The following is a 16,088-nucleotide window of genomic DNA, read 5'->3' as shown; positions in this document are numbered from 1 at the left end:
AGAGGATAATGCCTAGGATAACACTCAAAGTAAAATAGAAAACATTTAAAACATTAGAGAGAAAATGAATGATAGGTAGAAAAGTCAGACAAAGGAGAGCCTCCTCATGCATAACTGGAATCCCTCAAGAACAGCATAATGGATCAGTACAAATCTTTAAATATAACTGAAGAAAACATTTCTAAAACCAAAGCAGAGTTAAACCTGATTAGTAAGAGACATATATATATATATATGTATATATATATATATCAGGGAGAACAAGTCAACACTGAAATGAGTCCTGATAAAGATATTAAACTTTATCTTAGGACCTAATATAATTTTGACTTGTGGTATATGCTTCATAAATGTTCACCTAGAGACTCAAAACAGTCTTTTTTCTACAAACCCCTCTTTCTGCCTCACCCCCTGTGATGTGATACGCCACAAAATCACTTTAAAGCAATACTGAAAAACTCTTAAGAACTTCAAAACATTCTGTCTCATAAACTTTCTTTATTAAGGCAGGAAAGATTAAAAATGCACTTTAGAAAGATTTTCAGAAAGGACTGATATGAAAGGCACTCTGATAAACTATATGTTCACTATAAATTCAGAAGATATTTTGCCTCATACACATGGACTGCAGCAAAATTTTATTGTTTCCATATGCCATTTGTCACAGAGAGAGAAAAAAGATAAAGTCATAAAGTTTTTTACTTACTTTGGATGTTCAAACTTGTCTATAAGATCAACTTTTTCCACCAGGTCTCCTCCAATTGTTCGGACTAAGTCATAGAAATCATTTTCTGTGTAATTCTCAGGGGGCAACCAGAATGAAATGTCATTTATCACAGCAGGGTATTTGCTAAGAGGCTAACAAAACAAAAGAAGAAAAAAACAGATTGATTTGTTAGTTGGATAAGAATACTTAAATTTTTTATGGAAAGTTATACTTGGCTAATTAGAAAATGCTAGTAAAACATTATTTCAGCACTTGAATTTTCAGGAACAAAATGAACTTAAAAGAAGTCAATATTCAAAATTAGCAAATTCCATTATGAATGTTATAGATTCTTATCACATTCATGCGTAATGTTACCATTTATTATATTTATATCACTATCAATGTTCAATTTAGTATGAAGCAATTTGAATTTATCATATTTTAGTTTTTTTCCATTCTAATACTAGAGGAGAAAAGTTCACATTTAATTAACAAGCAATTCATTAACTTCTTGTGATACTTTCAGGAAGCCATTTTAATGGTGAAATAAGGGCTTGTCAAAATGGATATTTCAATTAATAATGTCATTATCTGTTAGTATTTCTAATTATTAATATAAAGAAATGGACTGAGGAGTAGTCATTTAGAGAGTTATTCTTCAAATTATGCCTCTAAGGATGTGACAAATACAATATATCCACTTCCTCCATTTTTAAAAATCTTTTCCAGTTAATTAGAGTTTACTAGTTCATTATCATATTGGATAGACATTTAAAACTAAATACTTTTAGAAGTAACTGCATTTATTCACACTCTTCTTCATATATACATGTAAATATTTGAGCATCCTTTCAGTCTACAAGTTACAAAAAATGTTTTATTACATGTTTCATTATATAACTATGAAGTCCTACCAAGGGTGTCCAACCTTTTGGTGTCTCTGGCCCAAACTGGAAGAAGAGTCGTCGTGGGCCATACATTAAGACACAAACACGAGCAAAAACTGATGACCAAAAAAAGGGTTTTAAGTAAATTTACAATTCTGTGCTAGGCTGCATGCAGACTGCCTGCAGGCTGCAGGTTGGACACCACTGTAAGGAAATATCTGCTAAAGCTATAAATTTGTTAGATGGTAAAGTTTGCAAATTGATTTACATCAAGCCTGGTATCACTATAAACCCTTTGGTGAATTCCTGATCAGAAAATGTATAAAAGTTTTAAAATGGCAAAACCCTCTGAAAAACCAAATACTCAGACATAAATGATTATTGAACTTGAAATAGCAATGAAGTTGTCTAACAAATGCATCAGTTTAGAATACACATTTCAAATAAACATAATTAAGCTACCATCCAGGCGCTTCTCACAAAATACTAATGCTCCTGAAAAACATCCGTTTTCTCTCTAGAAGTCAACACACTGATAAATATTCTACGGGTTAATGCAGCAACTGGAGATGATAGGCGTTTGGTAGTTACACAAGTTGTTTTTCATAACTTTTTTTGACAACACCCTTTTGTCACTAATCAATATGGAAATTTAGAAAGATTAGGTAAGAGGTTGAGATTGCTAAGATTAGCATGAAATCCCCTCTTCACCAGATCAAGCTGAGGTGCCACCCTTGTTGAAACAAGAAGTGAGACAAGATGACAGAAATAGGATCATCTGCCTCAACAACCCATCAACAACAGGGAGCGTGACTAGAAAGCTGTCAGCCAGAATACAGGCTCCCAAAACATTAAAAATATATATTACAGTACATACAGTTTTTAAAACCATGGAGAAAACCCCAGACTATTTTACTGCAGACCTAGTTCAAGCTAACAAATCATAACAAGTTTAAAGTAATGGTTTAACTAAAAGAATCAATCACTATACTAGTCAGTATGTGTCAGATGGGGGTTACCTACTTTAGTAGGGATCCCTGCTTTTTTGAGGGGGACAATAAAATTTTGTTTTTAAAATAAGAAGATAACTACAGACTTATGGTTACTGAAATAAATGTAGGCTTTCTGGCACTTAATTAAAGTTAGTGTTAAAAACTATCCACTGGCTTCCCAATGCTTTAGGATAGAGTCACCAGTTCTTAGAAGGTTGTACCTCTCTGTTGTTCTCCAGGCTCAAAATAGCCCAGCTTATTTGGTTTCTTGAAAATACCACTATTTCCTGACCTCCCTACCCTAATTCTGGTCTTCAGCCACAAACACTTTTTATCCTCCCAGACTCTATTAGTCCCTTGTTATGCTGCTTTTTACTTCTCTTTCATAGTACTTCTCATGACTGCAATTGTTTGTGTAGTTACTTATTTAATGCATGTCTTCCAAATATGTTACCATTCTGAAAGTGGGATGTGTATATTTTTTCACCTCTGAATCTCTATCATCTTGCATAACCTCCATGTCACTGTAGGTACTGAGTAAGAGTGAATGACACAGCTGCCTTGTGTGAGCAATGGCTACATCACCATGAATCAATTCAGCTGTTCTTTTTTCTCTAACTGAACCAGCTAATAGACATATCAAGTAAATAAGGCATGGAGACTTGCCTCCATCCCTGGCTACACTGTGATGAGGAGATAGTGACCAAGTGAAGTGACAAAGAGGCAAAGAAGCTATAAGTGGACAGGCAAAGTGACCTGGTAGGGATTTAATATTCCACAATTATAGAATTGAGAATTTTAAAATTGGAAAATAATTGTCAACCTAAATAAAGAAGTAAACTGAGGCAAGCTCAAATTATCAGAAATTGCGTTTATTCACGTACAGCAGGGGGGTTGCAGTTCATGAAACACATGCTGGAACAAGCTGCAGGCAGGTACATTGAAGATTTGGGGTGTGCTGTATCTATGGGCAAGGGTAAACAGGGGGAAGTCCAGCCAGCATCCAAGCAGTAAGTTCTCTGCCTTGTGGATGAGGAGAGGTTCTTCAGGAATTTGCATTGGTAGAAGATAAGTTGCAGTCTTCTGGAAATCAGTCTCTAAGTTCTTAAATTCTGAGGGCCCATGGAGGCAAGTTTCCATTTCATATTCGCAAGGTTCCATTTTAGATTGAAATCCGTCACAGACCTTAAAGAGCACTTAATATGATTTATGTTTTCTCTTTTCTTTTATTGGTCAAGATAGAGGCATGTCTATTTTAGTGTGTATGTTACATGCCACTGAGTCAGCTCTGACTCCTGGTAACCCTATGAATGAGTGATGCCCATAGTGCCCTATCCTCAACACACCTGCTCAGCTCCCATAGAACTCATGCCAATGACTTCTTTTGTGGAATCAGCCCATTTCACATTTGCTCTTCCTCTTTTCCTGCTGCTTGCTATTTTTTTCCAAAATTTTTGTAGTTTTAGCAAATAACCATCTACTGATGAGTTCTTTTAAGATCATCTCTTAAATAATAATTAAGACAAATTATTATTAATTAATAATAAAAACAAACAAGCTAATAATTCTTACTTGTTTGTTATAATTAACAATTTGTTATATATTAATATATATTATATAAATTAATATATATTAATTATAATTAATAATACAATTATTAAATTTTTAATAAAAATTATTAAGTTTTTAAATAATTGAAAAGGGGATCAAAACTACAGGTACAGTAAAGACTTTCAAAGTCACAAATTACTAATTATTTGTTACTTAATAACAATAAATTTGAGCACTTGTATTAAATGGATAATTTTCACTCAATGCAGAAAACTTAAACCAATGACTGTACCAAATTGAATTATCAGTCAAATCTTACACGAAGTGTTCAACTCAGATGATTTATAGCATCACTTCATCAAATATTTACGGTGAAGGTAGTTGCTTTAGTAATATAAATTGTTTCATGAAAACATAAAAGGAGGAAAACCCAACTAATTTTATGAGGCTACTATATACACGTTAAGCCAAAGCTAGAAAAGCATAGAATAATTTATAAAAAAATTGTAGACCAATTTCACTTTACAAACTATATGAAAAAACCTAAATGTAACTTCAGCAAACACAATTCAATAGCATATTAACAAAATATTATAAAAATGACCAAGTAAGTTTTTTGTCCAAAATAATGGGAATGATTTAAAACCAAAAAATCTACTAATTGACAGAGTATGAGGGAAAAAAAAGTGTGCTTTTTCATTGACAGGAAGCATTTGATAAATGTAATATTTATTATAAGAAAAAACTTTTTTGGCAAAATATGAATAAAAAGGTAACATCCTTAATCTAACAAGGTATTTAGTAAAAACCTACAGCAAACATATTTAATGTTAAATATTTTTTTAGGAGCATTCCAATTAAAGTTAAGAGTAAGATAAGGAATCTACTTTCATCCTTGCTCTGACTCATTATAAATCCTCACCAAGGTAATAAACAGGAAAAGCTACGAACTAAGTGAACTGGAATAAAATAGGCAAAATTTATGATCCTAAATTTAAATCTTCCTTACTGTTTAATCTCTGCTTTCAGTTTTATCTGAAAATGGAGGTATTGTTAGTGTCTACCTCATATAATAATTACTTTTTCTTATATAGTTATATTATACACACAATGCATAAGATTTAAAGTGAATGAAATGGAGATGCATGTATCACCATGGCCAAAATTCAAAAGCATGTTGAGTTTTTTAAAAACATAAATTTTAATAAGATATATTCAGGATGATATTTATATGAAGTTAGAAAACAGGATAACAATCATTTATATGTGTAAATTGATTAAAACAGATATGGGAAGGCTACATATACTGGACTTAGAACAATGATTACCTTTAGGGGAGGAGGAAAAAGTATTCAAGAAGGGTATAAAAGAAATTTCAACTTTATCTTTAAGATACAAAAGAGTTCAGGTTCAACTTTGATTTGTCCAGCTAATGCACTGAGTGACTTCTGTATGCTAGAGGAGTTGGTTGTGTTTGGGTAAAGTTGGGTGGTATTGTACACCCCAGTAAATAAGATCAGCCCAACTTATGCTTTATTCCCTTTATGCTGACTGAGGGTAAACATCCTTGTAACTCTCTCTTCTTATTGGCGGGTAGCAAAATATGCTACTTTGGGACAAGGATTATTCTGAGCTAAAAACAACTGAGAAGCTGATACAAGAAAAGCTCTCAGCCCTTCCCTGATTTGCCTAAGAGCAGGACATAAATTTGCAAAGGTGTCCCAATTCCCTTCTCTACTACCAAGGACAGGAATTAATCACTAGGGAGGACTCTAGACTCTTATCAAACCAGAGAGAGCACCAGAGGAATTTACACAACTGACTTTACTAACTAGTTCTCACCTTCAATAAGTTTCCTCTATATTTACCTTTCCATAATTTGCCACCTCTTCAGACTCAAGCAACTTTTCCTTTGTTTTTATCACTTCTCTAAAAATTTATTGTTCTAAGTTGCTACATAAGCCCAAATTCTAACAAATGTTTGAGTTACTCATCTCTGGGTATTCCTATGTGTTACATGTGTAATGCACATGTTAATAAATTTGTTTTTCTCTTACTCTATCTTGTTACAGAGTCCCAACAGAGACCTAGTAAAGGGAAAAAGACTTCTTCCTCTCCTACATTATCCTTACATTTATTGCATTGTGACTTCCTCTAATGGTCTTGGAATAATATCCTTATTTTGCTAGGTTGGGCTATTCCTAGGGATCTACGAATGAGTTTCAAAGTTTGCCCATGTTTACCTCCTATCTCTCATACTTATTGACACTTCCAACTCAAGAACTGTTTTCCTCCCTGTTGAGGGTTGGTGTAATCATGGAGTTATATGCTTCCCTGACCTCAGGCCTATCCCAAGCCTCACAACTGCATTAAGTGCCCCCTTTAGGCTCGTTTCTCTGTCGCCGTGTCCTCCGGGACCAGCACTAATGTCCGACTCATCCATGCAGCCCAGCAGCAGCATGGTGCCTGGCTAGTAAACACCAGTTGAAATCTTGTTGAACTGACCACACTCTGAAGTCTGTGTTCACATTTTCCAAGTTTTCCAGGAAAGTTTGGATTTTAAAAAATAAGTAATTATGCTTCCAAAAAGGACAAATCTCCAGGTCGTCTAGGTCACATAAATTTGATTTTCAAAGATGTTATTTTTCCCCTTTCCTTTTCTTTGAAACAGCTTTTTTTACTAAGTTTTATTCCCATATCCCTTTACTCTCCCCACCGTCTTCCCCTTCTTCCCTTCAAAAGGCTCACACATGCCTTCAGACCTGAGACTCCAGACTTGCAGGTTAGACGGGTGGCAATTTAAGTGCCAGAGTCTAGTTACTTAATAATGTCTTATTTAATTGGTTTTATTCTGTTATTTTTCCAGATTATTTAGGAAGAAGAATAACTCACTTACTTGGGGTCTCCTTACTTTAAAAAGAAAGCATTAAGACTATAAAGTTTCCTTTATATACCTCTTTAGATAAATCTCACAAGTTTATTGTTTCCATAAATTTTCTCCTTGCTCACATTCTAATGGATTGATCAATATTTTAAAATATTGTAATATTTTCCCTCTTCAGTTTAAAAAGTTGTATTTCTATTCTTTAACACAGACACACCTAATAAATTGTCCTAAAGCCTAAATTTATTTAGAGTCTCTATTCAGCTCCTAAATAAGACAGGAACTTTAGTTTCTTTTAACAGATCCTATACCCAACTATTAGAGTTTTATCTTTTAAAAAGCACAGACAAGATAATGTTATCTAAAGCAACAGTTAATTTTAAGTTAAAATTGTTTTCTAATTCTGTATGTGTTATTTTTATCCCACCTATTTATTGGGAGACTATTCCCCATGGAATTTCTACACAACTTGTATGGGCTTGTGTAACAGCCTTTAAAGACAGAGGTAGTCTCTCTCTTAGGGGCAGAAAGCAGATTTGTTTCTCCACCAGGATAATAAAGATAACATCTTCCTCAGGACTTTCTAACAACCTCTTTGAAAGATTGGATAGAAAACAAGCAAATAATACAAATGAACAAACAAAAGATAGAAAGGTTCCTAAATTCCAGGACTTCTAGTGCCCTAAGCCTAAGGTGTAAGCCAGTGTCCAAAGGAGCTGCTCCACATCACCCTTATGGGATTTGGGGGGTTAGCAGAACCAATGGGAACAGGAAACTCATGCTGTCTCTGTGCTGTGAGTAATGAAGTTCCTGTCTCTGACCCAGGAGTCTCATGTCCTTCTGCCAGCAGCCATGAATCTGTGGCAGGCCACCTTGTTAACTTGCAAGTATGATAAAATCTTAGACCTTTTACAGTTTCTGACAGACTTCCTTCCCTCTCACTTTTGTTCTTGCAGATGAATATCCTTTAAAAGTTTTTTCAGTGACAGCATGGGGGAGGCAAACCTCTCTCAGTATTTGTATGTCTGAAACCTTCACACAAATAATTTGGCAGGGCACAAGATTGTAGGTTTATAGTTATCTCCCCCCAGCACTTCAAAAATATTTTTCTGCGCCTATAAGTAATGATGGAAGTCTGCTTCCAGTCAGCGCTGTTTCTTCCTAGGGAACCTGTCTTTTCGTCCTGGCAGTTTTAAAGTGTGTTATATTTATCCTTGAGGCTCTGCACTTTGATTCTGATTATGCCAGGCCTGCATTTATCTTTCTTTATTTGGCTCAGTATTCAGAGTGTGCTTTCCATCAGAGGATTCATGTCTTTACCCAATTCAGAAAAATTCCAGCGACTATTTCTCTGCAATTCCTCTCATTGTCTTCTTAAACTGCATGAATACGTATTGGAAAGTCTCTTGATCTACCTTCCATTTTTCTTAACTGATCTGTTTTAAGTTTTTAATCTGTATGTATTTGTGCTGTATTCTGGGTGAATTCTTCATTAACAGCTTCTTATTTACTAATTCTCCCTTTAACTGAGTCTAGTCTCATATTTTTTTTCTTCATTTCACTAAATCTATTACTCATCTCTAATATTTCTAATTTTTTCACATCTAATTACATTTAATTCTTGCCTATCTTTGCCCTCTATTCAGAATTTCCTATTCTTGTGTTTTTCTTTTAATGTTTATTATTCCTCCATCAATCTCCTTGAGGGCATTATAAACATTTAAAAAAGAGGTCATTTTGCTTTAACCTCTCCAGTGAGTTCAGATTCTGATTGTTGATTTGGTTGTCTGACACTAACGTCAGAGTTCTTCATGGGTTTTGGAATATGTGTATGCAGGTCCACTTGTATGGGAGATAACTGCTGATGTTGCCTCACTAATCACCCCTCCTTGGTTAGAGATTTTGCAGTTCCTCTACTTGTATTCATAACTCAAGAACCAAGTTGGTAGTGTTGTCTGGGTTCCTGCCCAGTGGTGATACTGATGATGAAGCAATAGAGGTGATCTATCTCAGTTTCTGATAAAGAGATTAAATCTCTGCCCAGCTCTTGTCCTAGGATCAAAGCTTCGTATAAGCTGGAGGTCACAGCAGGCAGCAATTTGCAGCAGTGACTACTGCCTCCCTTCTCGAGTAGGCAAGCATGGCTACCACTGGTCCTGATTTTCAAGTAGAGCATGTGCTCTGGTCCAGTACATTGTGCAGAGCCTGTCTAATCCTGACACTCCACCAAGCTGAACCACTGGTTTCTTCTCCCTATTTATGATTCTGGAGCCTACTGTGTCTGTCTTCAGTCTCGCTCTATGCTTTGTGTTTGTCTCTTGTCCACAGGTATAAATCTTTTTTAGAGAGAGATGGAGAAAGCATGGTTCTGACTTTTTCATGTTCTCTTTTTAGATTTTTACCTATCAATGCTGTGTGTTTGGAACAGGTAAAGAATAGTTTACAAAGAAACACCAACTTGACTCTCCATATTTCCTTACCCACTGGTTCTTAACTTTGTAGGGGAGAGGACACAGACCTCTCTGAGAATATGATAAAAGATTCAAATACTTGTTCCAGAAGAGTATATATTCTTACAAACACATTTTTTTGCACAGAATTTCTAGGATTCACAAAGCCAGTAAAAGTCATTCAAGTAGTCAGGATAAGGACCCCCATCTTTAACCCATATTCAAAATTGTGTCATGAGTTCAAATACAGACAATTGAGATTATTGTAATAAGGGAGATAAAAAATACCAAAATCATTCTTTACTAAGATAACATATACACATGTATGTTTGTATACTTTGCATCCACAATAAAAATGTATACTGGTGTCCTTATAGAAAGGGGAAATTTTGTCAGAGGAATGCCAGTGTGAGAGATCCTTGGTCTCTCCCCCTGAAATTTCAGTGAGTTGAACAACTGTAACTCAACAAAGGATTCCCTGCTCAACATATTGGCATGCCTGAGAGATGAATGCATTGAAACATCTAAAGGAGGGCATATGGGAAAAAACAGGGGAGGTGAGAAGGGAGGAGGAAAGCTTGAACAGGCCACATATACAGCCCTGCAGCCTGGAGTTCTTGGGGGATCAGCTTGGAGAGAGGAGGAAGCTGGCTGGAGCTGGAGCTTCCTTTGACTAGCCTGGAGGAGCAGAAAGTCTTGGTGGGCACTCCTGCAGGAAGTGAGAGGTGCGAACTGTAGCTGAGCCAGCCAAAAAGCCTGGGCAAGAACACAGCATAGGGGTTCTGCCACCACTGTTGGCTGTCGGGTGGTTGTTATTCCAAACAAATAAATGGAGCCAAAGAGCCCCGACACCTTTTAAAGGTGTCCCAAAACCTGCCTCCTGTAGCCCTTGGTGTTGGGTTTTGGAGCACATTATGGGCAAACACCAGAACCACTATTTCCCTCTGTGACTGATTCCCAGTTGAGGCACATGGGTGGGGACCTTGTGCAGATCTGAGGTTGCCATTACTGAGAGGGCAAAACAAACCCCATCCAGAAATATCACCACTATCTGTGACTATACTGACAGCAGCTGCAGAGGTCAGGTTTGGGATTTCACAGAGCTTAAAAACTTGTGATTAAGCACCACCTACTGGAGATAGTAGAAAGAAATGTGCTAGTGAAGTACAATTAACACACAGATGCCTAGACAGAGAAGGACCCCATCAAATACCATGAATAACCAAGGTAGCAAGGCAGCTCAGAAAGATAATGAAAAATCTCAAGAAAGCAAACTGGAACATATGGAAATATATGCTACAAATGAGTAAGAATTCAAAATTGTTCTGAAGATATTCAATGAGATACAAAAAAATGCAGACAGGCAATTCAATGCACTCAGAAAAAAATATTAATGAACAAAATAAAAACTTTACCAAAGAGATTGAAACTTTAAAAAAGAATTGAACAGAAATCCTGGAGATGAAGCATACAATAAAGGAAATCAAGAACCAACTACTGAGCATAGAAAACAGAGCCAACCAGATGGAGGAAAGAATTAGTGATATCAAAGATTGGAATCTAGAAATGATGCGGAGGGAAGAAGACACAGAGCTGAGCATCAAAACAAAACAAAACAAAAAACAATGAAAGAGCTTCATGAGCACTGACTCCATCAGAAAAAGCAATATAAAAATTATAGGTATACCAGAAGAAGAAGGAGAAGGGAATGGAGAGCCCATTCAAACAAATATTGGATGAGAACATCCCAAACCTATGGAAATAACTAGATCCTTGAATCCAATAAGCAAACAGAACACCTTATTACCTTAATCCAAGAAGCCCTCTCCAAGGTACATTGTACTACAACTGTCAAAAATGAGTGGCAAAGAAAAAATTATCAAAGCAGCCAGGGAAAAAAAAGAAAGTGACCTACAAAGGAAAGCCCATCAGGTTATCATCAGACTTCTCAGCAGAAACTCTACAAAGCACAAGAAAGTGGAACCAAATATTCAACATAAAGAAAGAGAGAAATTACCAGCCAAGAATAATATATCCTTTAAATATGAAGGAGAAATAAAGACCTTTCCGGACATACAAAAGCTGTGGAAATCTATCACTAGAAAACTTCCACTGCAGGAAATACTCAAGAGGTTATTCTACCTTAAACAAAGAGCAAAAGTCACAACACTACAAGTAAGATCATTAAAAAAAACAAAAACAAAAACAAAAAAAACCCCTACAGCATAAACAGGGATATTTGTTACCAAAAACCCCCCATAAAAGGTGAGGAGGCAAAGATGTGAACTGGCAAAGAATGATGGAGATCAGAGGCACTCAAAAGAAAAATAAAACTACTGTATATATACAACTTCCTTTTTCATAATCCCAGTGGTAGCCCCCCACACACACACCCAAAACTGAGACACATAGCTTGAAAAAGAGGAAACAGATAAAAGAAACAGATATGGAATACCACCAAACTAAATCAACAGACAGAAGTACCAAGAACAAATAGAGGCACAGAGCTACCAGAAAACAGAGGATAAAATGGCTATAGGAAATCCTCATATATCAATAATCACTCTAAATGTAAATTCACCAATAAAAAGGCATTGAGTAGCAGATTGGATCAAAAACCAAACCCAACACACTCTGCCTTCAAGAGATACATCTATTCTGCAAAGACAAAGGTAGATTCAAAGCGAAAGGATGGAAAATGACCCTGCAAACAAATAACATCCACAGAAAAGCAAGTGTAGCCATACTTATATCTGACAAAATATATTTCAAGATAACAAAGGTAACAAGAGACAAAAAAGGACATTTTATAATGATAAAAAAAGACACTACATCAATAAGGCACAATACTGCCTAATGCATATGCACCCAATTAGGGAGCACCAAAATATATAAAGCAATTAATTACAAAACTAAAGGGAGAAACAGAACAAAACACAATCATTGTTGGGGACTTTGATACTCCACTGACAGCTCTAGATAGATCCAAACAGAAAATCAATAAAGAAACATCAGCCTTAAATGACACATTAGATCAAATGGACATAATTGACATACACAGAGCCTTTCATCCCAGAACATCAGCTTATATATATTCTTCTCCAGTGCACATGAAATAGTCTCAAAGATAGACCATATGTTGAATCACAAAACTAGCCTCAACAAATTTAAGAAGACTGAAATTATACCAAGCATATTCTCTGACCACAATGCCTTGAAATTATAAATCCACTACAAAAAAGGAAGTAAAGAAACCCAAAAAATGGAGATTAAACAATGCTACTTAAAAATGACTGGGTTGAAGAAATAAAAGGTGAGATCAAAAGATATATAGAAACAAATGAGAATGACTACACAATATATAAGAACTTCTGGGATGCAGATAAGCAGTAGTAAATGGGAAGTTTCTATCATTATGGGCCTATCTTAAGAAACAAAAGAAGTCCCAAGTAAATAACATAACATTACATCTTAAAGCTCTAGAAAAATCAGAATAAAGGCAACCCAAAGTAAGCAGAAGGAAATAATAAAACAGCAGAATAGAATGAAATAGAGAACAAAAGGAATATACAAAAAATTAATACAATGGCTCTTTGAAAAGATTAATAAAATTGACAAACCCCTGGCTAGACTCACTAAGGAAAACAGAGGAAAGATCCATGTAAAAAAAAATTAGAAGTGAAAGAAGAGAAGTACCACAGACATCACAGAGGTACAAAGGATCATACTAGAATACTATGAAAGACTATATGCCACTAAATTCAATAACCTAGAAGAAACAGGTAAGTTCCTAGAAATATATAACCTTCCTAGACTAAATCATGAAGAACTGAAAAATCTAAATAAACCCATCAGCAGTGAGGAAACAGAAGCAACCATCAAAAACCTCCCCCAAAATGAAAGTCCAGGACCAGATAGCTTCACCAGTGAATCCGACCAAACATTCAAAGAAGATTTAAAACCTATCCTTCTCAAACTCTTCCGAAAAACTGAAGAGGCAATACTTCCTAACACATTGTATAAAAGCAACATAACCCTAATACCAAAATCTGGCGAGGACAACACAAAAAAAGCTACAGATCAATATCTCTGATGAATACATATGCAAAAATCCTAAACATAATACTAACAAATTGAATACAATAATACATTAAAAAAATACATCACTGTTAAGTGGGGTTTATTCCAGGGGCACAAGGATGATTCAACATATGGAAATCAATCAGTGCAATATACCACATTAACAAAAGAAAGGATAAAAATCATATGCTTTTATCAATAGATGCAGAAACGGCATGTGACAAAATACAACATCCATTTATGAGTAAAACCTTCAATAAAATAGGAATAGAAGGAAAGTACCTCAACAAAATAAAGTCCATACAGGACAAACCCTCAGCCAATATCATACTCAATAGCAAAAAACTGAAAGTTTTTCCTCTAAACTCAGGAACAAAACAAGGATGCTCACTTTCACCATTCTTGTTCAACATAGTTTTGGAAGTCCTAGCCAGAGCAATAAGGCAACAGAAAGAAATAAAAGTCATCCGAATTGGGAAGGAAGAAGTGAAAGTGTCACTTTTTGCAGATGACATGATTCTGTATATAGAAAACCCTAAAGGCTCCACCAAAAAAACCCCCCAAAAAACAGTTAAAAACAATAAACAAATACAGTAAAGTTGCAGGATACAAAATCAATGTACAAAAATCCACTGCTTTTCCTGTATACTAACAACAAAACTTCTGAAAAAGAAATGAAAAAATCCTACCCTATTGCTTTTGCAATTGCAACCAAAATAATAAAATGCCTAGGAATAAACTTAGCCAATGTGAAAGACCTATATACCAAAAACTACAAAGCATTATTAAAAGAGATTGAAAAAGGTACAATGAAATGGAAAGCTATTCCATATTTATGAATTGGAAGAATCAACACAGTTAAAATGGCCATGTTACCCAAAGCAATAAAAAGATTTAATGCAACCCCGTCAAAATCCAAATGTCATTTTTTAAAGAAATGGAACAAAAAAATCATTAGATTTATATGAAATCACAAAAGACCCTGAATAGCCAAAACAATTCTGGAAAAAAAAAAAAAAAAAAGAATGACGCCAAAGGTATCACACTACCTGACTACAGAGCTACAAATAATCAAAACAGCAAGGTTTTGGCAGGAAAACAGACACACAGGTCAATGGAACAGAATTGAGAGCCCAGATATACAAAAACCCCATGCACATGGGCAGATAACATTTGACAAAGGAGCCAGCAAAAGCACTGTAGAGAAAAGAAATCTTCAATAAATGGTTCTGGGAAAACTGGAAAGTCACATGCAAAAAAATGAAACTAGATTACTAATTGCCTCCATGTACAAAAATTAATTCAAGATGAGTAAAAAACCTAAATATAAGATCTGAAACAATAAATTACATAGAAGAAAACATAGGTACTAAACTTATGGACTTTGGTCATGGAGAACAATTTATGAATTTGACCCAAAAGGCAAGGGAAGTAAAGGCAAAAATAAATGACTGGGACTATATCAAATCAAAAAGCTTCTGCAGAGCAAAGGAAACCCACAACAAAACAAAACGGCAACTGACCAAATTTGCAAACAGCAGCTCCAATGAAGGTTTAATATCCAAAATATATAAAGAACTCATGAAACTCAACATCAAACAACCCAATTGAAAAATGGGCAAAGCAACTGAACAGACACCCTCCCAAGAAGACGTACAAATGGTAAACAGAAATATGAAGAGATGTTCAACCTCACTAGTTATTAGGAAGATGTAAATCAGAACTACCATGAGACACTACCTCAAACCTGTGAGAACGGCTATTATCAACAAGACAACTCATAACAAGTGTTGGAGAAGTTGTGGAGAAAATGGAACCCCTCTATTCACTCCTGGTGGGAATGTAAACTGGTACAATCACTACAGAAAACAGTGTGGTGGTTCCTCAAAAAATTAACAATAGAGCTACCATACAACCCAGCAATCCCTCTCCTGGTGTCTACCGGAAAGACCTGAAAACATATTCACAAATATTTATGCACCCCTATGTTCATAGCAGCATTGTTCACAGTGGTCATGCCATGAAGACAGCCGAAGTATCCTTCAATAGAGGATTGGATAAAGAAGATGTGGTACATATATACAATGGAATATGATAGACCTTGAGAATATTATGCTAAGTGAAATAAGTCAGAAAGAAAAAGCTAAGAACCACATGATTTCACTCGTATGTGGGATTTAAACCGTAACTGGTGGACACAGACAGCAATGCAGTGGTTGCCAGAGGGAAGGGATTGAGGGACATGGGGAGGTGAAAGGGGGCCTATTATATGGTGATGGAATATGGGTTGACGGTAGGTGGTGGGTACACAGTGCAATATACAGACCTAGTATCATAGAAGGGTACACATGAGACCTGTATGATCCTATTAGTCAATGTCACCCCAATAAATTTAATAAAAAATTAAATTTTTAAAGGGGGGGAATTTGGACACAGAAACATACACACAGGGGAAAAGCCATGTGAGGATGCTTATACAAGAAAAGGAATGCTGAAGATTGTCAGCAAACCACCAAAAAGTAGGAAAGAGACCTT

General features: G+C 35.5%; 1 protein-coding gene across 5 annotated transcripts in view; it reads right to left on the bottom strand.

Annotated features, from left to right (window-relative positions):
- FARS2 (phenylalanyl-tRNA synthetase 2, mitochondrial) overlaps positions 1–16,088 on the bottom strand; it is a 529,812-nt gene that overhangs the window by 151,476 nt on the left and 362,248 nt on the right. For all 5 annotated transcript variants that reach the window (XM_054591914.1, XM_054591912.1, XM_054591911.1 and 2 more), the window contains one exon: positions 707–858. In XM_054591914.1, coding sequence (XP_054447889.1) covers positions 707–858 — 152 coding nt within the window. The remainder of the gene's footprint in view (positions 1–706; positions 859–16,088) is intronic.

This window comes from Pteronotus mesoamericanus, unplaced genomic scaffold (assembly GCF_021234165.1).
Source record: "Pteronotus mesoamericanus isolate MK-2021 breed Mesoamerican mustached bat unplaced genomic scaffold, CSHL_Meso_final scaffold_31, whole genome shotgun sequence".
Classification (NCBI taxonomy): domain Eukaryota; kingdom Metazoa; phylum Chordata; class Mammalia; order Chiroptera; family Mormoopidae; genus Pteronotus; species Pteronotus mesoamericanus.
Note: the sequence above shows the minus strand (reverse complement) of the source record. Positions and strands in the feature narration are given on the sequence as shown.